A 23,100-nucleotide genomic window follows, 5' to 3' on the forward strand; every position below is an offset into this window, starting at 1 on the left:
TTAGGAATCTTGGGCAGAAGCTGTGTGGGAGAAGCTTCAGCTTCTGGGCTGCCCCTGGGCTTGTCCCAGCCTTGCTCCCTCTGGCAGCATCGTGCCTGGCGCTGTGTGGAGACCTCAAATGCTGCCAGGGTTGGCTGCCCCTGGGCAGGGGGTTAGAAAGCTGGGCTCAGAGTCCCTGCACCCCCATGCCCCCCCATATTTGTGTCCCAGCACTCTGAGCACCCAGGGGTGGGCTCTCTTTGCTCAGTGGCCAGAGCTCTCTTGAACCTCAGGGTCTAACCCAGGCTACAGTGAGGAGTGTCTGGGAGTGGGGCCGGTCAGCCATTGGGACAATGCTGGATGCTGGGGGGAGCTCAGGACTCATCTCTGATGCCAGGTGAGCACATGTAGCAGCAGCCCCAGTGGGGACCTACTTCCCACCCTGTCTGCTGCTTGTTACCACCTGCCTGTACTGCTGCAAGGTCATCCATCTCCCCACTGCATGCCACTCAGGACCAGGCAGTGCCCAAGCAAGGCATGTTGCCTGCCCACGGGAAGGCTGGAACAGGGAGAGATGGCACCCAGCTATCGAAGAAATACATTTTTTATTAGGAAAGCGCTCTGCAGAGGTGCCAGGCTCTCTCATACCAAACTAATCCCTCCAACTCCACTGGATGGGATGAAGGAGCCCAAAGGGCGTCCAGCTCCATCCATAAATAGTGCTTCCTCCTGGCCAGGAGCAGCGCCGGGGCGGAGGGGAGGGAGGGTGGCATCGGTCGAAACCAGCTCGACCCCACTCCGGCATGCACCGGCAGTGGAGAGCTGTGCCTGGAGGGCGCCGGGGCGGGGGGCTGCTGCCAGCGATGGATGTGGGGCACATCTCTGGCACTGCCCTGGGCACTAAGCAGCAGCTCCCTTCCTCTCCCGTGCTCCGCGACCCCGACAGACTGGAGTGGGGCGCGGGAAGCGAGCGGCTCGGTTACTGCAGAATATACCGTGGGCACGTCTAGTACAACAAGCGCTGCTTATGCGGTCGATAATACTGCTACAAAAAAAAAAAAAGGGGGGGGGGGGGGTGGAATACGCCACACACGGAGCCCCCGGGATGGCGGCCGGGCTGGCTCCTTGCGGTCCCGCCCTGCGCGGGGAGGGAATACGAACTGAGACCCGGGCAGGGAGCAGGAGCAGGGCACAGATAGAGGGACCGGGTCCTAAGGGCAGGGGGGACTAAGGCAAAAAGGGGGCTGAGTGAGATGGAGGGGGAATAAAGGCAGGCTCAAGGCTTTTCCAGTGCCCCCAGCCCAGTCCAGGCTCCCACGTTCGCTGGTTGTACTGGCAAATGTCCTTCTTCCCGGGGTGCGGCCGGTGCAGGGCCGATGCCCGGTTCCAGGTCACTGCACTGCCTGAGCAGGCATAGCAGCTGCCCTGGGAGGCTCCAGGCTCGCTTCCCGGCTCTTCTTCCTGGGAGGCTTCTTAATGGGGGTTTTCTTGGCTGCCTGCTCAGTGGGGAGAGCCTGATCCTGGCTGCTGCCGGCACTTGGCTTCTCCGCCCACTTGGGCTCCCCGGCTGCCGTCTCGGCCGCCCCAGGGATCAGTTTTTGCAGATGGGGAGAGGTGGGCAGCAAGGGTTTGCTGGTCTTCTGGCCGCCGGCGGCCGCCGAGCGCTTGGCTTTCTGTGGAGGGGTGGGTTTCTCCCGCTGGGCACTGACCCCGTTCGCCCGGATGCCTCCGTCCCCCTTGTTGAGGCTCTGAGTCTTTTCCTTCAGCTGGGCGGCCAGCTCGGAGGCCAACTGGGGGTGCAGCGGCTCGGAGCGAGGTTTGCTGGTGCCGGGGCTGCGAGGAGCATCCCTGGTGTCCCCGGCCCGCCGTTCCGGCTGGAAGGCACCCATCTTTCGGAAGGCGTTCTGCACCGCCCCGTTGATGCTCTCCATCGGCTCCGAGCCGGCTTTGCTTCTCTGCTTGGGTTTGGAGGGTGACTGGGGCTCCCCAGCGAGGCTGGATTTGCCCTCGGGGACGCCGGTTTCCTTCGGTTGCTTCTGCGCTTTCTCTTTGCCCCGGGCGCCGCCCTTCTCCTCCGCTCTGCCCTGCACGTTGGCCGACGTCTCGCTAGGGCTCCTCTTCCTCTTGGCCAAGCCCTGGCCTTGCTCGGGGCTGCCGGACCGGGCGGCCGCTTGCTCTGGGGACTGGCTGGGTGCTGGCAGCGAATTGGACTGGCCAGAGTTGTACCTGCCGTGGATCCAGGAGACTTTGGGCTTCGTGGCCGGGTCTGGAGGACGGGGCTTGGTCCTTTCCGGGGATGGCGGCTTCCCGGGGCTGCGGGGCTCCGCAGTGGCATCCTCCTCCTCCTTGGACTGCTTGGAGAGGCGGGCGACCCGGGCGTAGAGCGCGGCGCCGGCCGAGCCCGAGCCGCAGGAGGAGCGTTCGCTGTCCGAGGACTTGAGCAGGGGGGTCTCACTGCTGTCGGCCGGGAAGGCTCTGACAGAGCCCGTCTCCTTCAGGAACGTGTATTCGCCCGCTTCCTCCCCGCTGATCGGGGCCAGCAGCTTGTCCCCGGGGCTGGCAGGTGTCCCTCTGTCCCTGCTGTCACCCATGCTCTCTGTGGGAAGAAAGCACAGCGGTGTCAGGTGGGATGTGCCTGAGGAGGGGAAGGACTGAGATGCTCCCACAGGACAGTGTCCTCCCAGTTAAGCTCCCAGTCAGGGATCTCCTGGGTCTTAACCCTGGAGCAGCAAATGCTGGAGGAGGGAGCTCTGAAACTGTGTGGGAGGCAAGACTGGAACCTGCACTCCTTCCTGGGGCACGAGGAACCAGGGTGACACGGTCCCCACCACACAAGAGTGATTCTCCATCGAGCAGGCCCCTGGTGATGTCCCTGAAGTCCCCTGGGGATGCACCCTATTCTCTGCTCACCTTCATGGGGGACGCAGTACACGGGCCCCTCATCCGTGGTGTCAAAGGAGGAGAAGGAGCCGCGGGATGACCAGGATGGGGAAGGCTGCTCCACCACAGAGGGTGGTTCGATAAAGCTGCAGTTCAGGGTGTTTTCCAGGTCATGGTGGGCCACTGTGAGGGCAAGGAACTGTTGTCAGTGCCTGTTCTGCTGAACCCCCAAGTCCCCGCTGCCAGCCAGGAGGGTGGGATGCTGCACAGCTCCCCGCTGCCCAACTTCCTGCTGGGTGTCAGGGACAGGGACAGCATACAAGGCATGGCAACACCTCTTGATGCACAGTCCCACCAGATTCCTCAGCCAAGTGGCCACAGAAGCCATCAACCAGCAGTGGTGGTGACCAGCATCCCCCATGCTTGGGCTGTGGGCAGCAGAGCCTCTTCAAGCCTCACACTTCCATCTATCCCCCTCTTCAGCTGCCCAAATTGAGGATGGACGTGTTGGAGGGATGAGCCATCCAAACCCCGGGTCCCATGAAGACTTGGTGAGTGTCCTGGTGGTCACCCATGAGCTGTGCAACTGGGCACAGCCACCTTGCAAAGAGGGTCCTGGCACTGTGACTGTCCCCTTCTTAGGGAGAAAATTAGCTGCTGGCTTTAATCCACTCATTCCCACTTCAGCATCACTGACTGCATTTTCCTTTTCCATGTGCATTTGCACATGGATGCAGAAGGACGATCAAAGGAAGCCTGCAGCAGGGGGATGTACCTTTTCCCAATTCTGCCACTTTTCAATCCCTTTGCCAGCTTCTTCCCTCCTGAAGCTGAGTAGGAGTATCCCTCCCATCATCCCCTAGCACTGCCCCTCTGCCAAGGGGCCATCCACAGAGAAGCCAAGTGGAAGAGAGAAGCCACCAGAGGAAAAACCTGCTGTGTTAATAAAATGAAACAGAGAAGAGGAGCAGTTAAGAGTTGTCTGGGCTGGAGTGACCTTTTTTCTCAGCTTGATAACTTTAAGGCTTTTTGCTGGATAAGCTCATGTCCCAACACATCCTGAGGGGCTTTCCCAGGTGCCCACAGCTTCAGCATCATCCTTGGATACCCACAGAACTGAGGCAACACCCAGCTGTGAGGATGGGCCGATCCTCCCGGAGAGCCAGGCAGCAGTAGATGCACTTGTCCCCATCCCCTTCCACTGGCTTTTGTCCCCTGGGACAGTGACAAGCTGCCTTCAAGGCTAGGCAGAGCCTTGCTTTGGATAAAGGGCTGCAAAAGGGTGGTCCCAGGGGATGCTCAGGCACTGCCCGGGCTCCCCAGGGAATGGTCATGGCCCCAAGGCTGCCAGACCTCCAGGAGTATTTGGACAATGCTCTCAGGCCCAGGGTGGGGTTGTTGGGGTGTCTGGGCAGGGCCAGGAGCTGGACTGATGATCCCTGTGGGTCCCTTCCAGCTCAGGATATTCTGTGATTCTATGAAAACCCCATGCACAGAGAGAGTCCCAGCTGTACATGGATATTTCCAGGTATTTTTAATCTTTGACTGAACATCCCAACTGCATCCCAACCCCAACTGCATCCCAGTCACGCTGCAATTGCCTGGCTGGACTGTTTGATTCTTGCAGCACATCCCTGGTTTACAATAAAATAACTTTTAGTGTTATTGGGGTGCCCACTGGAATGTTTATCCATCATTAGGGAATCTGGCTTCAGACATGTAGGGCCATTAAAATGACAGCAGTGCTCACCCCTACATAGTTCGGCTTCCTGGAGTAAGGAAAAAAAACCCAAGCAGAGATATTTAAAGAGCAAATGGCCCAGAGAGGGGGAAGCGGCAGTTCCAACATGGCTTTCCTAGTAATAAAAACCAAAAAGAGAAAATTAAAAGCAGCCGTCTGGAAGCAGATGAAGGGAGATGCTTCCTGAGAGGAGGCGTGACGAGCGGCTGGGACTCACAGCCACGAGGTGACTCTGGGACTCCAGTGAGACCCAGGACACAGCCAAAGTATGAAATGAGGATATGTAGTGTACCTGAAAGCTTCGGGAGGCTTGGGGGCTCCATCATGGTCACCAGGGATTTTTCTTCCCTGGCTGTTGGAGCTGAGAGAAACTTGGATGCTTCCCACATATCCCTACCTGTCACTGCTCCCCAAAATCTCCCGGAGCCACAGCATCAGGATGACAACCCCAGCCCTGCTTGCACGGTTAGTCTCAAGACCGTGATGAAGCAGAGAAGAGCAGCAGAAGAATCATGAGAGAGGGATCCCAGAGTCCTCCTGGCCACCCCTTCCCACTCATCCCAAGCTCCCCATGATCAGCATCACACTTGGGGCTGGTTGAGCTTTGCTGCTTGGAGAGGAGATGCGGTGGGGTGCAGGGCACAGGTTAGCCCTGACATCTTCAGGGTGATGTGACCAAGACCCACGCTGGTACCACTGACACCTGAGGAGCAAATCCCACACACAGGGGTACCCAAACGCTGGCCTTACAGCCACTGGTGTAAGCCCAGGGTGTGGCCCTGCAGGCTGCCAGCTCAGGTGTGATCCCCAGTGAGATGTGGATCCAAAGCTGCTGCCAAGGCTGAGGAGCAGCTTTTGAGGGAGGAACCTGGGGCTCCAGGCACTTGATGAGCTTTTGTGGTGCTTCAAGACCTGCTGTCCCACCTGGGAAAGTTCTACCATGTGTAGGCTTGCACTCACCAGTGTTTGAGCCCAGAGGGGAAAACCCACCTGGTGCCAGCAAACCCGTGGCTAGAATGTGGGCAGCTCCAGAGCAACCACTGCCCAGGCATCAGCCAGCACCGGTTTCACTGTCACATCCCCACAAGGTCCTGAGCACCTCCAGCACTGACTTGACCCTTGGGTTGGGGCACTTCAGCAACTCCTGCTGGGGCAGGACGAATGCTGGGAACAAGTGGCCTCTGCCAGTGGATACTGGCTACTGTGGCTTCCACAGCCCCAAGTGTGGTCATGATGTGGCACCCTGGTCACCGGGCATCAGGGATGCAGCTGCCACAGGCACCCCAACAGGTCTCTGTCACCCTGGGGTCCCCAGACCCAGTGGGGGCTGGAGGCACTGCCAGACCAGGTGTCAGTGGGACTGGGAGCTGCTGGAACCCATATGGACTCCACTGTGCCGGATAACACAAGGCAAGCCCTGACCAAAGCCTTTCCTTCTGGTGAGATGACAACCCTCAGCCCCACAGCAGACTCCAGGAACAGCCCCAGCCCTGCTGGGACCCGAGACCATCCTGAGCACCCTCAGCCTTTTGTGGGGCTGCTGCTGCCCTGTGTACACAGAGCAGCTGGGCTGGTGCCAGCTGCCTGCAGGCAGCCCCCCTGCCCTCATCGCACACAGGCACCCTCTGTCCTCTCCAAGCCCTTCCTGGCCCCTTCCACAAACATAGCCTCTATGATCCTCTGTTATTCTTCCAGCGGGAATGTTTCTTGGACCCTGGCACACCCTGCTCTAGGCAGGGCTTTGCTGTGCCCCATGTGGCAAGGGGTTATCCCCCCCAGCTTGGATGCTGAAGGTTGTGTGTGGTGTGCAGGGATGGGGGTCACCTCTACATCCTGCTTGGCTCCAGGCAAAGCTGGGCAGGGTTACCTCAGGATCAAAAGCACTAGCAAGGCATCTTGCTGAGTGACAGGCATCATTCCTTTCCAGGGGAACCTCAGGAGAGTAAATCCAAAACTACTCAGCAGATCTCCAGAACCAGGCACAACCTTTGCATCCTAACGAAGCAAAATGTGCTTGGAGATCCAGAAGCTGCAGACAGAAAGGGCTGAGCCCCTGAGAGCCAGGCAGCTCATACCAGCCATTGAAATGCTCCCAGGGATCCGTGTGTCCCTGTCACTGCCCTGCCATGCTCATCTCCCCGCTTTGGGGCTGCAAAGGATGCTGTGAGCCACACACACTGCCCTGACAGGAGTAAAACCTGGCTCTCTGCACCCTCCCCAAACCGCAGCACCTTACCCATGACCTTGGGTAGCTTCTGGCGGCGCAGGGGGATGCGCGGGAGCTTCATCCCAATCCGACTGAACCGCCCACACAAACGTCTCGGAGGCTTCTTGGCTGCTGCTGGGTCCTGGCTGGAGCTGCAGAGAAGGTAATGGCACTGTCAGAGGCACTGTTCCCCTCCTGTGGTGGGGACAGCCTTCATGGGCAACAGAGGCAGGCAGTAGCTCAGGGATGCTGCAAGTGCTAAGGGGTTTTGGAGTGATAATGGGGTGGATCAAAAGCAGGGATGTACCCAGGCCGAAGGCGTTGGGGACCCACAGAGGCTGCTGTCAGCCCTGGGCACCAGCTTGCACACACCAGGATGTAGAGCAGTGCCAGGGGATGGTGGCAAGGCCAGATCCAACCACGGCCATTGGCAGTGCAGCCCCAAAATACCTGCAATGCCTGGTAAAGACTCCAAACCTTTAAAAAAAATAAAAATCATCCCAACCCAAAGCCAAACATATGGCTTCTCTTTATTTGCTCTCTGGTTTTGAAGCCTCCTGGGGCTGCGTTTTCAAGCAATTCTCTGCAGCCACAGGAGTGAGTGGCTTTGTGTGTTGACTCAAGGAAACCTGCGCCGCCATGCCCACCACCCCCTGCAAGGGATCGCCCCGGGACAGCACCATGGGTCACCATCAGTCTGGGGACACTGTGGTCTGGGCACTCTGGGAGAGAGGAAACACTCTGGAGCCATTCCCCCTCTCCTTGTGCAATTCCTCACCTGCTGGGTTTGTGCTTTACCTGCAGGATAATTACCTGCAGCCCCCAGGCTCTCCAAGCCAGCTGTGCCGGGCTGGGATTGAGCTCACAGGGTGGCAAGGGGAGGCTTCTGGAAAATTCCTGTGCAGTGGCTGGCGGCACAAGGGCGTTTTCTCTGCAGCTGGAGGAGCTCCAACAGCCCTCTCATCACTTGCTGAGCAGCACAAACCTTTCCCCCTGCCTTGGGTCTGTCCCCACTCCTATTCTCATGGTAGGATGTTAACCTGGTGCTGCCAAAACACTGCCAGCATCCTGACCTTGCTGCAGGAACCCACCCTCCCAGCCCTGATAATCCATTCCCATGTGGGACAGTCAGCATCCCCTCCACCCCCCAGGCCTCATCCTTTGGCCCAGGGGTTTGTTCTGAAGGTCTTGGCTTGTGACTCGATGCCCTTGCTGTATTTCAGGGCTCCCTTTGCAGATCAGCTCCAGACCGTAGAGAGTGGAGGGGACTTGGCAGGTCTCCATGAAATGATGGCCCACAAGAGAGAAACGAAGTCATGAGAGCAAGAAGGGGTTCCCCAGGAAGGGCTCACCCTGAGCACCTCCATTAGCCCTGATGATGCAGCAGGACTGCTCAGACCCAGGTAGCCACATGGTGCCATGTGGGCAGCACAGTTCTGCCTCAGTTTCCCTGCAGCACTGCTGTCCCAGCATGGTCTCTGCATCTCCCTGTCAATCCCAGACCCCATTGGTCTTCCACACTCCCAGCCTGGTGAGATCCCTCCTGGTCCCGGCACTCACCCACTGGCTTTGTCCTTCTTGCGGCAGACGCAGCAGCAGCAGAGCAGGGAGAGCAGGAGGATGAGCAGCAGCGCCAGGAGGGCCCCTGCCCCGATCACCCCCATCCTCTGGTTGGCCTCTGCAAGGCATACCCGCGACTCAGCCCGGGGCCAGCCCTGTGGCAGAGCCCAGCCCTCAGTCCCTGGTACTCACCCATGTGGCAGGCGCCCGTCAGGGGGTCACAGGCGCCGTCGTGGCAGCTGCAGACACTGGCACAGTTGGCTCCGTAGTGTCCGGGAGGGCAAGTCAGGTTACAGCTGGAGGGAAGGGCTGGATGAGAATGGTGCGTCCCCCACCCCAGGCACAGCAGAGGGGGCCACTTGGCTGCCACCTCCTCCCAAACCCTCCATGCTCCAGCTTGCTCCAACACAGCTCCTCCACATCCTGAGGGAACCCTTAATCTGCAGGGATCAGGAGCCCATCACCCACATAGTGGCTTTGCCCATTGCTCAGAAGATTCGGCCCAGCTGGATCTCAGACTCTCTTGCTGCTCTCTGCATGGGACTTCACCATTAGACACAGTAATTAGGAAAGGTCATTAACCCAGCAGTCACATCTAAAGACACCCTGATGTCACACACAGGGATTCCAGCTCAGCTCAGTGGTGATGTGGCCATGGCACCCCAAGCCCCACCCCCCACCAAACCAGGCAGAACCACAGTGGCCACAAGCTGGGAAGGTGCCCAAATTGACTTTTTTTTTTTTTTTTTTTTTTTTTTTTTTTTTTTTTTTTTTTTTTTTTTGCCTCCAAGAAGGAAAAACAACAGAGCAGCCCTAAGACCCTCCCAGTTTGGTTATGTCTGGTGTCAAATCTCCACTCCTGGTAAAATGACTTCCTGATGGTGTCACAGAGATGACAGGGACACGAATAAATGGGCACCAATCCATGGGTCTCAAGGGCTTGAGCACGGAAAACACGTGCCAAGCACGTGCCAAAGCACCTGGGCCTTTTCTTGTCATCGGGTCCAACCCAACCTGCCTCCCCAGCCACGGGCCAGGCACCACAGAGCAGGACCCAGATGGAGCTGGGAGATGTTGGCAGCACTGCTGGGCACCAAACCCTCCGCCACCTGCATCCCAGCTGGAATGGCTGCAGATGGAAAGAGCCAGTGGGCCCCAGCCCAAACCCACTCCCCTGGGGACACAGCTGCCCCCAGCCCTTGGTGCTGTGCCCCGAGGCGGCTCAGCCCATTTCACACTCCAACAACTTGCAAAGTGCCACTTTGGCCAAGCCTCCTGCCTGCTGTGTGCCTGGTGCGTGCCTGTCATGTGCCAGTCATGTGCCCATCATGTGCCTGCCAGGATGGACGCTGAGCTTCTGCGTCTGCTCTGCTGCACCGGGCAGCTAATGCAGCAGAACAGGAGCAGGGATAGTCCCCCAGCAAGGCAAAACCTCTCAACGCAATACTTGGCCCCACATTTCTGCCCCAGGCTGAGGTTTTGGGAGCAGAGGAGGGTGATTTTTTTCCAGCAGAGTCCTGACACTTCTGGGAAAGACAGAGAAGATAAAGCACTTTGTGCACACATGAATATTCTAGCAGCTGCTCCTTTAGCCTCCTCCCGACACAGAGCTGAGAGGACATGCTGCATGGCAAGGACGTTGCTTCTGCCTTCATTGCAGAAATTCCCTTTTTAGCAAAATTATACCCTGCTGACAAAAACACTGGTTTGGATATAGTCACAGGGATCTGCCTGAGCACCCGGACCATTCCCGAGCCTGCCCGACTGCACCACCTGGCACAGCTCAGCTCAAGGTTATGGCACCAAGGCTGCAACCCAAGCATCCCCCATCCCCACCTTCCCAGTGCTGTGCCAGGGTCTCAGAACAGGTTAATCCACACTCTGCCCTCTGGCACTGTGCCGAAAGCATCACTACACCCCCCTGGGGAGCATTCAGACCCTCTCACCTCTGCCTTTGCTATCAGAGGTGGCCATGATGCCCAGGCTGGGCATCCTGAACTGGTGCCAGTGCCCAGCAACTGTTCCAGCACTACAAGTGGTTGGCAAAGCCCCACAAAAAAAATCCCCAAAATGAAAATGCTCCCTGTTTTTATGCCCTGAGTGAAATGCCAGCGTGGGCAGGATGCCAGCTCCAAATCCCTGTCCTTGCTGTCACCCTCAGTTAATTGCTGGGAAAACCTGAGCACCACCCAGCAGGACCTGGGGGAGCTGTCTGCGTGTCCAAGCCAGGCGGAAAACGCTTTCCTCATCTTTTCAAACAACATTTCAGTCCCATGATGGGAAACACTACCCAGGGATGTGAGCAGACCCTCGATGGCCCTTGTGCGCCTGGACTGGGAGGAGGGGGAGGCCTGGGAAAGACCCCAGCCAGAGGCAGAGCTTTAAGCAGGAGCCCCCCTGGATGCCATGCCTGTGAGGCTGTTTGTTATTCTGAGATGTGGTTTTCTCTCTGTTTTTGGATAGAAATTCCACCCTGGACTTAAAAACTCCCAACAGACCACCACTTTGTTGATTTGTTTTTGCCGAACAGGCCTTTTCTAAAGCACAACACTTGCTGCTCTCTGAGCCTCTCCTTCTCCCTCTGTTCACCAAATCATCCAAACTATTGCCCATGAGAGCTTCCACTGCAGGAAACCTCTCAGCTGGGAGCAGCATAGAACACAAGGGGGCAGGAGGTGCCTGAGCATCACCTCTGCCCCAAGGTGCCCCCAGGTGTGCTCAGCAGTGCCTCACTTACTATGTGCCGTGGGAGCCGGGGTGGCAGAGGCACTGCCCAGTCTCGAAGTGGCACTGGCCATTGACGCAGTCGCTGCAGACGAAGGCGCAGTTCTCCCCATATGTCCCGTTCCGGCACTTGGTTTCACACCTGGGAGGGATGAGGGCAAGTGGCTGGAGCACCCATGGCACTTGGGGACCTCCAGCATCCCTCCACATGCATGGAGATGGGGCTGTATATCACCGTGGTAGCTTGTGGTTTCTGAAGCCAGGAGAGGGGTACAGGCATGGACTGAGCCCACTGACATGGCCATGGAACTGGAGGGAGCCTGCAAGACCCCTACCCTATGCCCCTTGGACCCTGGGTGCTTGCAGTGGAGCTCAGCACTCAAGCTGGAATGCTCTCCTGCAAACTCTAGTGCCCAGGATTGGTTCCAGGGCTGCAGAACCCTTCAGTGACCCTGTTCCCTGGGAGAATCAGGGAAGCCAGGCACTGCTCTCTCAGAACCCAACGCTGCACCCAGCCGCACTCACCGGTCTCCGATCCAGCCTGGGTTGCAGTGGGAGCATTTTCCATTGATGTGATTGCAGGTGTGGCCATCCTTGCAGGGGGGACAGAGCTTCTCGCAGCCCTCTCCGTAGAAGCCAGGTGAGCAGGGCTGGTCACACTTGGTGCCGTTCCAGCCTGCCTCACACGTCAGGCAGCGCCCATCGGCCACGGTGCATGGCTGCAGGCTCTTGCACTGCCCACACCTAAAACGGCCGAGGGGAACCCATCACCCAGTGGACCCCAAACCCTCCTGCTGCCACCTCCCACCAGTGCTGGATCACACCCAGCAGGGCTGGCCACTCACCGCCTCCTGCAGCCTTGGCCATATAAGCCAGCCGGGCACGGCTCACGGCAGTACTTGCCCCGGTAGCCTGGCTCACAGGTGCAGGTCCCATCCACCTGGTTGCACTTGCCCTTGTAGCACTGGCAGTAGCGGTCGCAGCGGGGCCCAAAGGTCCTCTCCCGGCACTGGCAGCGCCCTGTGAACTGCTCGCAGGGCGAGTTGTTGCAGGAGCACTGGTTGTTGCAGCCACGTCCCCACCAGCCGGGCTGGCACAGGCAGTTGCCCGTCTGCTGGTCACACTGAGAGTTGTGGCTGCAATAGCAGGAGCTGGAGCACTGTGGGCCCCACCAGTTGGGCTCACAGGTGCATTTGCCCGTCTTCTGGTCACACTTGCCATGCTTGCAGAGGCAGATGTTCTCGCACTTGGGGCCCCAGCGGTTGAGGTTGCAGGTGCACTGGCCTGTCACATCCTCGCACTGCCCGTTGGGGTGGCAGCTGCACATTTCCTTGCAGTCGGGACCCCAGAACTGCCGGGGACACTCTGTGGGGAGAGCCATCAGCCTCAGCACTGCCCAGGGGGACAACCCCACCACCAGGCACCAATGGAGACCCCCAGTCCCCAACAGCACCTCTTGACCACAGTCCTCTTTCTCCTCCCCCCAGTGCACTGGATCTAAGAGGAGACCTCAGTAAAGGGACAATGCCCTGGGAACAGAGCCAGGGGACAGGCAAGGGCAGAGCAAGAGCATTCACAGCTCCATCCCTGATGATCTGCTCTGGAAAGTTACCCCAGGATAAGCCAGGTCCACCCCAGTGAACCCCCTGAGGACACAAAGGCACCTGCCAGTACTCACTGGTGTCGCAGTTGGCACCGAAGTAGCCGTGGCGGCAGCGGCACTCTCCGGGCCTGACGCACACCTCGTTCTCCTTGCAGGTGAAGTTCCCCTCGCACACGGCTGGACAGATGGACAGACAGCAGGCATGAGCACCAGTGCTTGCTCCCTAAAGCCCTCCAGACCCCTCCAGAGCAGAAAAAGGGCTGTGCAGTGACCCTCTGAGTCCTGCTGAGCTGTGGCACTGTGACCATCCTGGCGAGCAGCTGCCTGGGCTGGATGGGACCCTTGCCAGAAAAATGCCACCAGCCTCCTGTCACCCAGCTCAGCTCCATCTCTGCCAGCCAAATAGGATGCCACCCATCCTGGCCATCAGCCTCCTGCCACCCAGCCAAGCCCTGTCCCTGCCAGTGGCTGCACCCAGTGGTGTTGTCCCTTGCCCAGCTCCGCATTGCCAGAGGGCAGAAGGGGACAGGGAGTGGAGGGGTTGTAGGCACTGCCATCCCAGCACTGCCTCTGCCATGTGGCCACCAGCCCCTAAAGGCCACCAGCCCCTCTCCTGCTGAGGGGACCTCAGGCTGAGGCTGATGCCTGGAGCCAGGCAAGTGCAGGATGTGGGACAGGCAGCAGGGACAGGCAGCACCGCGGTGCAGGCAGAGCTCACAGATCCCACACGGCCCTGGACAAGCTCCCTTAGGCACTGGGAGAGGGACAGACAACCACCCATCCCAGCCACCTTACCTGGGAGTTGTTAGACCTACGGTGATGGATATTATAGAAACCCCTAAAATAGACAGATTACACAGGTTAGGAGCAGTGAGTCTAAAGGTTAGAGCAGATCAGGGGGGCAGGAGATGGGGACGGCTCACTGTGGGACCATCCTCCCCCCACTGTCCTGGCAGATCCTGTCCTTCTCCCTTCCAAAGGGGCCACATCCTGTTCCCAACGCATGCAGCGAGTGGTTACAAGGCTCATGCACAGTGGGTTAGTTGGTTATGGGGGCTTTGGTCCCAGCTGCAAAGTGCCACCTTCAGCTCTCCCGGGGTATGGTGAGCCCTGTGGCCAGCCAAGACTGTGGGGGAGCCCCAAAGCAGCTGCCTTCATTGTGGTGGCAGTGCAGGGAATGATGCTCCCAGGATTTCATGCTGAGCATCCATGCTGGGCTCACTGCGGCCCCCAGTAAAGAGCTGTGAACCTTGTACAGACTGAGTCCAAGCTCAATGGTCTTTGTCAGCTCCAGCAGCCTCTCCCCAGTGGGGCCACAATGCCTGGTCTGGGCAGCTTCAGCTTCACCGGTGGCTCTGGCTCAGCTACCCACACTGCTGAAGCATCTGTGGGGAATCTCAGTCCCATCCCTGCAGCTGCACCTTCACCCTGGGGGACACTTCACTGTCCCTTGGAACCCTGAGTAGCACCCCCAAGTTCTTAGACCCAGAGCTGGCTGTTAAGGAGAGAAAGCCCCACAGGTCTGTGACCCCTGACACTGGGGCTGAGCACTCGTTCCATCCGCACGGTGCTGGCTTGGAGCACTGCAGGGAGGCAGCACTCTGGCTGCAGGTTCTCAGGACAGGGGGGCCCAGCCACGGGACACATCAGGGTGGCCCCTGACAGTGGTGGTGAGGCCAGGAGGGCTCAGTGAAGGATGGGCACAGCCCAATGAAGCAAAATGCCAGTGTTTACCTATTAAACACTCGTTCCCTTGTTGCCTCCATCCCAGGCAGCACACGAGCACCGAGGAGCTGCAGGGATAAAAAAAGCATCACAAATAGTTACAACTCTCAGAAAGTCCTGGTCCTTTTCAAAAACCCACCAGGCCACTGAAGTCCTGATGGTGAGAGGTCCTGCTGGGGACTTCTACACCTCCAAAGGGGAAGGAGAGCTCTTGACTCCTCCTCCAGCACAGAGTGAGTTAATGGATCTGTTGGGGCATCCCATGGATGCCCCACCAGCCACTAAGGTGATGCCTGGAGTAAGAGCAGGACCAGTTCCTCCCATTAATAAGGAGTGATGAAAAAGCAAAAGTCATGTTTGCAACCTCTACAATAAAAAAATCCAAATACCCCCCACAAAAGCTGGGAAAAAAGGGAAAGTTCTAAATGTCCCAGGGGAAAAAATGACTTGAATCCCAGGCTTGGTGCCTGGTGGCCTGGGGATGGCACCCCAAAAGCAGGTTGGAACCACCTAGCTGGAGTAGCTGGAACACAGTCAGCTCCCAGGGAATGTCCCTATGTACAAGCAGGGGGATGCCAACTGCAGGCAGCTGGAATGTGTCCCTGAGCTCTTGAGAGTCCTGGAGTGCCACTACCTCCAGGGAGTACCAGGTGACACCTCACCCACACATCGTCAAAGAATCCCCCCAAGCAAATGTCTGGGGGCTCATGATGCTGCAATTGGGTGTGGGGAGTACACTCCCCATGACCCCACAGAAATCCCTGTTTGTAGACCCCTGCTCATCCCTGGAGCGACCCACTCATCCTCGGGGTGATCCACACTGCCTGATCTCACAGAGAGAGTGATGCCGGAGGGTCACAAACAGCACAGGCGGATGCTGCAGTCAAGGAAAACTTCGCCCAGGCTGGTCCGGCGGCGCAGCCTGGAATGCATTTGGTTTTTTCTTTTTTTTTCCTCTTTTCCTCTTTATATGTAACAAATGCAGAAGAGGAGGAGACAGTGAGGAAGTATTCGCTCAAAACCCAGCGCAGTCACAGGACCACGTCTGGCTGCCAGACCGCCTCGTCCTGGGGCCGGGGAGGGAGCTGCCAGCAGCCCCTCGGCCAAAGTGGGGTCCTGGGGCTGCAGCTCCCGCCCCGGCCCCTTGGCGGGCAGCACCCACATGGCCCAGCCAGGAGCACCGTGTCCCCCTTTTTGTGGCGGACAGTGAAAAGTTGGAAAGGAGGCAGAAAAGAACCACAAAAATGATTCAAGGCCTGGAAAAAATGCCTTGCAGCCGGAGCCCAAAATAGCTCCATCTATGCAGCCTGTGGAAGCAGCCGCAAGATGCTGCGATGGCAGCGGCACAAACGCCCCTCACGGGGACCCCAGGCCTCAATGCGGGGCTCTGCTCCCGCCGAGCATGCGAGGGGATGCATGGGATTAATGGCAAAGGGGGGGCTAACCACCAAATCACCTACCCTAGGACTGGGTGGGCTGGAGTCAAGGTCCTTTTCTGCAAGAAGGTTCAGGCTCGGCCCCCAAAAAGCTTTGCCAGCTGTGCTGGAATACTCAGGCACAGGTGGGGAAGGGTCCATGGTGCTCTTGCCCTCCCACGGCATGGCCAAAGCCTCACTGTTCCACCTGGGGTTGCTTTCACCACTCCACCCTTTAGAAATTCAGTTTGGTGGCTTTTAGAATGAAACCATCACAGGTTTGCAAGAGAAAACCCTTCCACCTGGGAAACCTGCCTCTAACAGCCCAGCCCAGCCACCAAAAAGGGCATTATGGGGAATGTGCAAAAAAGTATCCTTTGTGATGAAAGCCCTGAGCTGATGGCGGGGAGCTGGGAGTTACTGGAACAAGATGGCAGGAGGTAAAATCTTCTGCCATGAGCTGGAGGAGATGAGTGGCACCACGACCACCCCCAGCTGGGACCCAGCCCACAGTGTCACAGGATTTGGGCTTATCTGTTCCCTGATAGCTAATCTCTCCTTCCCCGTGGCTGCTGATGGCCTCCCACACCCTGCTCAGCCCCCACCTCATTTATCAGAAGCTTTGACAGCAAATAAACTTGGTCCTGTGGTAAGGACAGGTAGCCAGGATGCGGCACTGGGAAACCATTGCTTCCAAAGGACTGGTCCCAGAGCACAGCCAGTCCATGGAGGGTCAGTGCTGGCTGCAGGCCACCAGTGCTCATCAGAGTGTGGGACTAAAAGGTGTTTCATGGCCTCAGCTCCTTGACAAAGGGCTTGCTCCATGTGCCCTCTGACCAGTGGAAAGGGAAAACTGGGAGATGTGTTTAAAAGCTTGCTCCTGACCTACACAGATACGGCACTGCAGACATCCACAATGCAAATACTTTCTTTCCTTCAAAGCACTACAAATGCTGGGAAAAAAAGAATGAAAAGCTGCCTCTGAGCTGTGGCAAGGGCTTGAGACCTCAGCTGATGTGGAGGAAAAGGAGTGGGATGTGGGCAGAGCTGGAGCTGCCACCTGCAGGGACAAGTCCTCCATGCCAGCCTTGCCCCCAGCCCATGGCCATGTCCTGCTCATGCTGAGCATCACTGGGATCTCAGCTAATGATCCCAGGCTTTTCACAGAGCTAGAATATTTTTCTTGTGGATTAGTATCCTACACTGCTCCCTGAAATCACTTTACCAATAGATTTGAGGCAGGAGGGGTGGGTCCTCTCCCTGACCAGCACAGCCTGCCCTGAACAATGAGGAGCAGGCTCACATCCCTGGAAGCAGGAGCAAGAGTCTGGAACTCAGCTGGGAGCTACCTGTGGTCCCATGTGAGACCATCTGGCTCAACCCAGTGGATGGAGCTGTAGAAGAGCCCAGCATACCCCTGGTGCTTAGAGAACCACTGGCACCTTCTCCATCCCCAGTGCTCCTCCATCCTTGCCCTGCTGCTCCTTCCGGGCATCACCCCAGTGCTAATCCTTCTCTGTGTCACCCATCACTTGGTGCCACCCAGCTGGCACACAGTGTTCCTGGGACTACTGGGTCCCCGGCACTGGCACTCCCCATCTGATGCCAGCTGTAGCTCCCTGACCCCAGCCTCAGGGTGCAGACAGACGGATGGACAGACATCCCCAGGGCAGGCGGGCATAGGATCATGGGCATAAATAGAAACCCTTCAGGAAGAGAAAAAATAAAAGATTGGAAAAGAGAGTGTTAGCAAGAGAGCAGAACAGGACAAAGCAGCGCCCAGGCTATCACAACTGGTACCTTTGGTCATGCCAATGGGCAACGAACCAGCTGTCAAAGAGCTTCAAATTTAAGAACAAGTTGAATTTACGACACAAAACCTGAAAGAGCCCCAAATATGACCTTTTCTTCTGCCCTAAATTATTCCTTGGATTGCCACTTGGGAGCCAGGTCTCCTAAGGCCTCTGAAACTCGTGATGGTATCTCCACAACATGTCTGGATGGGCTTCACAGAGCCAAGGTCCAACCAGCAGCTCCACCAGCCTTGGGTGGAGGACATTGGGACCTCCTCCCAAAGCCACCTCCAGCCCCACTGGCTGTGGCCCCAGGCACAGGGCAGGACCTGCAGCACCAGGGCCTTGGGGCCACTGGGGTGGGTTTGGACGGTGACATATGAGGTGTCCTCTGTGTCCATTGTACACAATAATGATGGTGGTGGGTGCCAAGTGGGTGGGTGGATAGGGAAGAAGGGTTTGCAGAAGGGTGAGGGATAGAAAATTATGCAAACATCATCCGAGCTTCCCTGCCCCACCATCTCCAGCTCCCAGGCTGCCTTCAGGTCCCATTCCTGCTGGAGGATGGACTCCACCAACCTGTCCCACTCAAGAGCCAGTGCCTCTTGCATACCCCATGGCATCCACGGCTGGCACAGTGAGCGAGTCTGAGCCCTGTGGTGCTGGTGCAGCATCTCCCCCACCTTCATCCACTGGGGATGAGGGGGTCCTTCTGCAAAGGGGAGCACCCAGGCACCCCATCCCCAGCACATGGGGCAGGATACAAGGAACAGGGTGGGGACACTGCTCAAATTCCCTCTGTTGTCCCATGATGTAGTGGCAGCTTTGCTGTGCAGGTCATGGGCAGCCAAGGAGGGATGGCTCCCTGTCGAGGAACAGCACGGGTGGGAGCTGCGGCCACTCTGGCTTGTGAAATGCCTCCTTAGGAAACTCCGGCTGTAATTTGAGGAGGGGGCACCAGCGCCCTGTGGCCCTGCTGAATGGAGCCATTATGTGGCCCCTCTCGCTTGCAGCACATGTTTTCCTTGTGGACTTGTCTGACCTCACGGGCAAGATGTAAAGGTGCATTTATGGCCTGGGCCCCCCATCAAGCACAGGGGATCCAGCTCTCCCAGGCAGGAGGCAGTGGCTGTGGGCTCTCTCCCCCTTTGCTGGGGCCAGCCTGGCCCAGGAGCCTGGGCAGCACTGGGCCTGAGCACTGCAGAGAAGCTCGGCTGAGGTGATGCTCTGCAAAGGGACCTGTGGGACATGGAAAGCACTGGGAGCAGGGACAAGTCAGTGCCACCTCCTGAGACCCTGCCCCCAGCCAGGCAGGCAGGATGTGACTGCCGGGACAGCTAGACAGTGCCAGCACTCACATTCTGAAGCCAAACACGAGGGTCCTGGGGCTGCCAACTCCACAATCCCCAGCAGCCTGGGGCAGCTCCACCATGATACCCAGAGCATCCTGTATCCCACCAGCCCAGGCTCAGCAGTTCGACCGGCCCCCGGGGGGAAGCAGGACCGGTCCCCACAGTGCAACCCGATTCCTGGAGACACCCAGGACCGGCTCCCCAGCGCAGATCCTGCCCCAGGGATGCAGGATTGCCCTCCGTCCCTCTCAACGACTCCATCCCCAGAGACACGCAAACCCAGCTCACTAAAGCAGAACCGGCCCCGGGCATCCAGGACTGGCTCCGGAGGCATCCAGGACCAGTTTCCCGCAGCTCCCCGGGGATCAGGACCAGCCCCCACGTCCCCGGCCCCGCTCGGGCTCAGTTCTTCACGCTCTCCCCGCCGCCGGCTCCCCCCGCCTCAGTCGCGCACAGGACGGACTTTGTCTTGGAAGGCGCCCAGAGCCGCGGCTGCCCGGGATGGTGGATGGACCGGCGAGCACGTCCCGTCCCGTCCCGTCCCGTCCCGTCCCGTCCCGTCCCGTGGCCCCGGCCCCGGCCCCGGCCCCGGCCCCGGCCCCGGCCCCGCACGGCGCTGGGGGTCCCGTCTCGCCCCGCACACCTGCCTCCCCGCTCCTACCCGCCGGCCCTGCAGACGTTCCTGCCGCGGGGGCTCAGCTCCTGCGCGGCTCCGCGGCTCAGCACCGGCAGCAGCAGCAGCAGCGGCAGAAGCGCGGCCCCGGCCCGGGAGCGGCGGGGCGGCCGCAGCCCTCGGGCCGCCATCAGCGGCGGAGCGACGGGGCTCGGCCGGACCCGGCACAGCCCATCCAGGGCCGGGCGCTGTCCCCCCGCCCCGGCTTCTCCGCTCCCGGTCCCCGCCCGCCCCGGACCCCGCCGGTCCCCGCTGCCGCTCAGCGGGCGGAAGCCGCGCTGCGATCGCTTCGCCGCCGCCTCCCCCGCGCCCCTCTCGGCGGCGGCGGGAGGGGCTCCGCCGCCAGCCAGGAAATTCCGCATTGGTTCCCCTGACGGCGGGCCAGGCTCCGGGGGCCGCTGCCGCCGCCGCCCCGGCCCCGAGCAGCGCCGCCCCGACGGACCCGAGAGGCTCCACCGGGTGGGCAGCGCCGCCGAACTCGGGGAGGGTCCCCGAGGGGGAATGGGAGGATGCGGAGTCCTGGCTTCCAGCGCAGCCCGGGGGTCCAGTAGCTCCCGGGAGTCCTGGGACTCCTGGGAGTCCAGTGGCTCAGGGGTGTGGATGGCCCACGATCCGGTAGCACCGGGGATCGGCTGTCACGGTGGTTTGGAAGCTTCAGAGCCCGGGGAGTCCCCAGCAGTCTGATGGCCCCCGGGGTCTGGCTGTCCCGGGATCCAGCAGCTCCAGGGGTTCGACAGCCGTGGGTGTCCAAGAGCTCCGGGTTTTGACTGACCCGGGGGTCTGGCTGTCGCAGGCTCTGGCTGTATCTGGGATCCGGCAGCCCCAGATGCACAGCAACCCTGGGATCTGTCTGACCTGTGGTTCCAGTAGCTCCAGGGGTCCCACAGTCCTGGGTGCCCAAGGACGCGAAGGTCAGTCTGTCCTGCAGTATGGCAGCCCTGAGGAGCCCGAAAGCCCCAGTATCCACTTGACCCGGGGATCCAGCAGCTTCAGGTGCCCAACAGCCCCAGGATATGGCTTCCCCAAAGGTCTGGTAGCCCCAGTGTCCAGCTGTCCTGCAGGTCCAGGAGGTGCCAGATGCCGGTGATCTGGCATCTCCATGTGCCTGGCAGCCTGGACCAGCCTATTGGGAGCCATGCAGGGACCTGTGGGAGCCAAGTGGTGCCTGCAGCAGAGGAGCCAAGGACCCTGTACGGGGACAGAAAGGCTTCAGAGCAGCCACTGGTTGACCTGCTGTAAGGACACAGCTGGGAATCAGGGTGACACCCTGGGCACCCAAACAAGTCCCACACCTCTAGCATGGTGGAGCAGCCCTGTCAATAAACCTCCTCAGCCTGACAATGCAGCAGCACTGAATGGGCCAGGGCTTCCTTGGCCACCACCCTGTGCCAGCTGCATTTTAAGCTTAATGGTCACTGCAAGAGGTGCCTCAAGCTTCTCTGAGCTCCCAGGACACCTGATAATAGTATGGGGGAAGCGTGGATGGGGACACCCCGGCCATCTCCCTTAAGGCAGTGCAAATCCAGCTGAACAGCTGCATGTATCCCCTGAGGAACACTGAAGAACACTGGGGAAGGTGTATGGACAGTGCATCTCCCAAAGAGCTGCCTCTGAGGGCCACACATCTCCAGGGATCTCCTGTGGATGTGGAGCCTCCATCCCAGTAGGCATGAGTTGGGGACCACCCTTCTGGAGAGGAACAGGGGGTTCTGGGCACCTTGGGATCTGTGCACCAAGCAGAGAATAAATGTGTTTGGTGGGTTCTCTCCATCTTCAGTATTTGCAGTACTGATGTGCATGAAGGCTTCTCTCCTGCTCATACAGGTGACTTGCAATGGAAAGCCCCTGGTGGTCTTACCAGTGGGAATGTGACCATTGGGTAGCACCCCCGCTCCCCCCCCCCCCCCCCCCCCCCTTTTTCCCCTGGCACATTCCATGTGTTTGGCAGCAGCACCAGGAAGCAGTATCCCTTGCCCATCTCCCCCTGCCTCCACATCCCTGTCCCCCCTGCCCCATCCTGCTCACAGGCACAGGAATGTGAAGACCATAGGGGCACAAATTGCTCCCTTGGGATGATTCAGCCTCAGGCTGAGCTCAGCATCCCTTTCTGCTGGGGAAAGTGGAATGGGGAGGGTCAGCTCCAAAGTTAGGCAGAAATCTGGGTTTGGTGGTGGTGCCTCCCCTGGCAGCTGTGCCCACCTCGAGCTGTAGCCTCACTCAGGCTGTTTCCACAGCTAGGATTCCCTTCCTATCCTGCTCTCTTCATCCCCGCGTTGTGCTGAGCGGCCCTTGTCCTCTGCTGTCCCGGTCACAATGAGTCAGGGCAGGATCACACTGCCTCACCTTCACTATGCTGGTGCTTTGTGTGAGGATGTGAAAGTTTTTGGATGTTTTTTTTGGCTTCCATAAACTTAACTTCTCTTTCTCTTGGCCAGCAGGCAGCGCATCATGACTGCTCTGTTTCTACCAGTGTAACCCAGGCAGAGCAGGGACTGGGCTGTAGCCAGGGAGATAAGCTCGTCCCTCAGAAGATGCTGCCAGCTGGCATAAGAGGCTGGAGAAGCTGAGGATGCTGTGGGGAAGAGATGGAGGGAGGTTTCACAGTGCTCTGGGCTGGTTGGTGCTGCCAAGGCCTGGGGCATTGCACAGCCCACAGGTAGCACCCACCCCTCCCTCCTCTCCCACTGGCCCCAGCCAGGCTGTTGTCCATGCAGAGCTTGGCCCATGCTTTCCATCACACCACTATTTGCAGTTGCCATTTCAGACCCTGCCAGGTGCCTGTCTCCTGTCTTTTTGTGTTTTGGAAAATGCCACAGAAGACAGAAACCCTAGCACTACAGTATTTCTGAACACAAAACAAAGTAAAAAGATGCTGTTTTGTCAATGGTTCAAAAATCTCCATGGTTGCTTGAGTGGGCAGGACTGCACAGTGGGGCACGGGGAGCCCTACAATATGATGTACTTGTCACCATCCTGACTGTGCCCAGGCTGTCAGGATGGTTGCTGCAAGGATATGGCTCTTTCCCCTTCCAGCTCCCCCATGCTGCAGCAGCATCTTCCCAAGCAAGAAGGCTACAGCACAGGGTCCTACAGACAGCGAGCGCCATTCTGTGCCTCCTCCTCCTTCAGGACAAGCAGAAAACAGCAGCAAAAGCTAAGACTGAGCAGGGTGGGTAAAGCCTGGGACATGGGAGGGTTGGTTGGGACAGAAATAAAAGAGGCAGTTGCTGTTTTCTCGCTGAGCATGGATACAGCTGTGCCAGGGGAGGGTTAGGTTGGATATCAGGGAAAGGTCCTTCCCCCAGAGGCTGCTGGGCACTGCCCAGGCTCCCCAGGGAATGGGCACAGCCCCGAGGCTGCCAGAGCTCCAGGAGCATTTGGACAGCGCTGCCAGGGATGCCCAGGCTGGGGTTGTTGGGGTGTCTGAGCAGGGCCAGGAGCTGGGCTGG

General features: G+C 58.9%; 1 protein-coding gene across 1 annotated transcript; it reads right to left on the reverse strand.

Annotated features, from left to right (window-relative positions):
- Nucleotides 1-717: 717 nt before the first annotated feature.
- On the reverse strand, nucleotides 718-20,013 carry SCARF2 (scavenger receptor class F member 2; the record flags this gene model as incomplete). The annotated part of the gene is made up of 11 exons (XM_082293116.1): nucleotides 718-2,575; nucleotides 2,890-3,042; nucleotides 6,837-6,958; nucleotides 8,367-8,484; nucleotides 8,559-8,662; nucleotides 11,104-11,232; nucleotides 11,616-11,834; nucleotides 11,936-12,455; nucleotides 12,769-12,870; nucleotides 14,428-14,486; nucleotides 19,640-20,013. The coding sequence occupies 11 exons, from the start codon at nucleotides 20,011-20,013 to the stop codon at nucleotides 1,371-1,373; spliced, it is 3,105 nt and encodes a 1,034-aa protein (XP_082149242.1). The 3' UTR covers nucleotides 718-1,370.
- Nucleotides 20,014-23,100: the final 3,087 nt, after the last annotated feature.

The sequence above is a fragment of the Coloeus monedula genome (assembly GCF_965178545.1).
Source record: "Coloeus monedula genome assembly, chromosome: 18".
NCBI classification, from domain to species: Eukaryota; Metazoa; Chordata; class Aves; order Passeriformes; family Corvidae; genus Coloeus; species Coloeus monedula.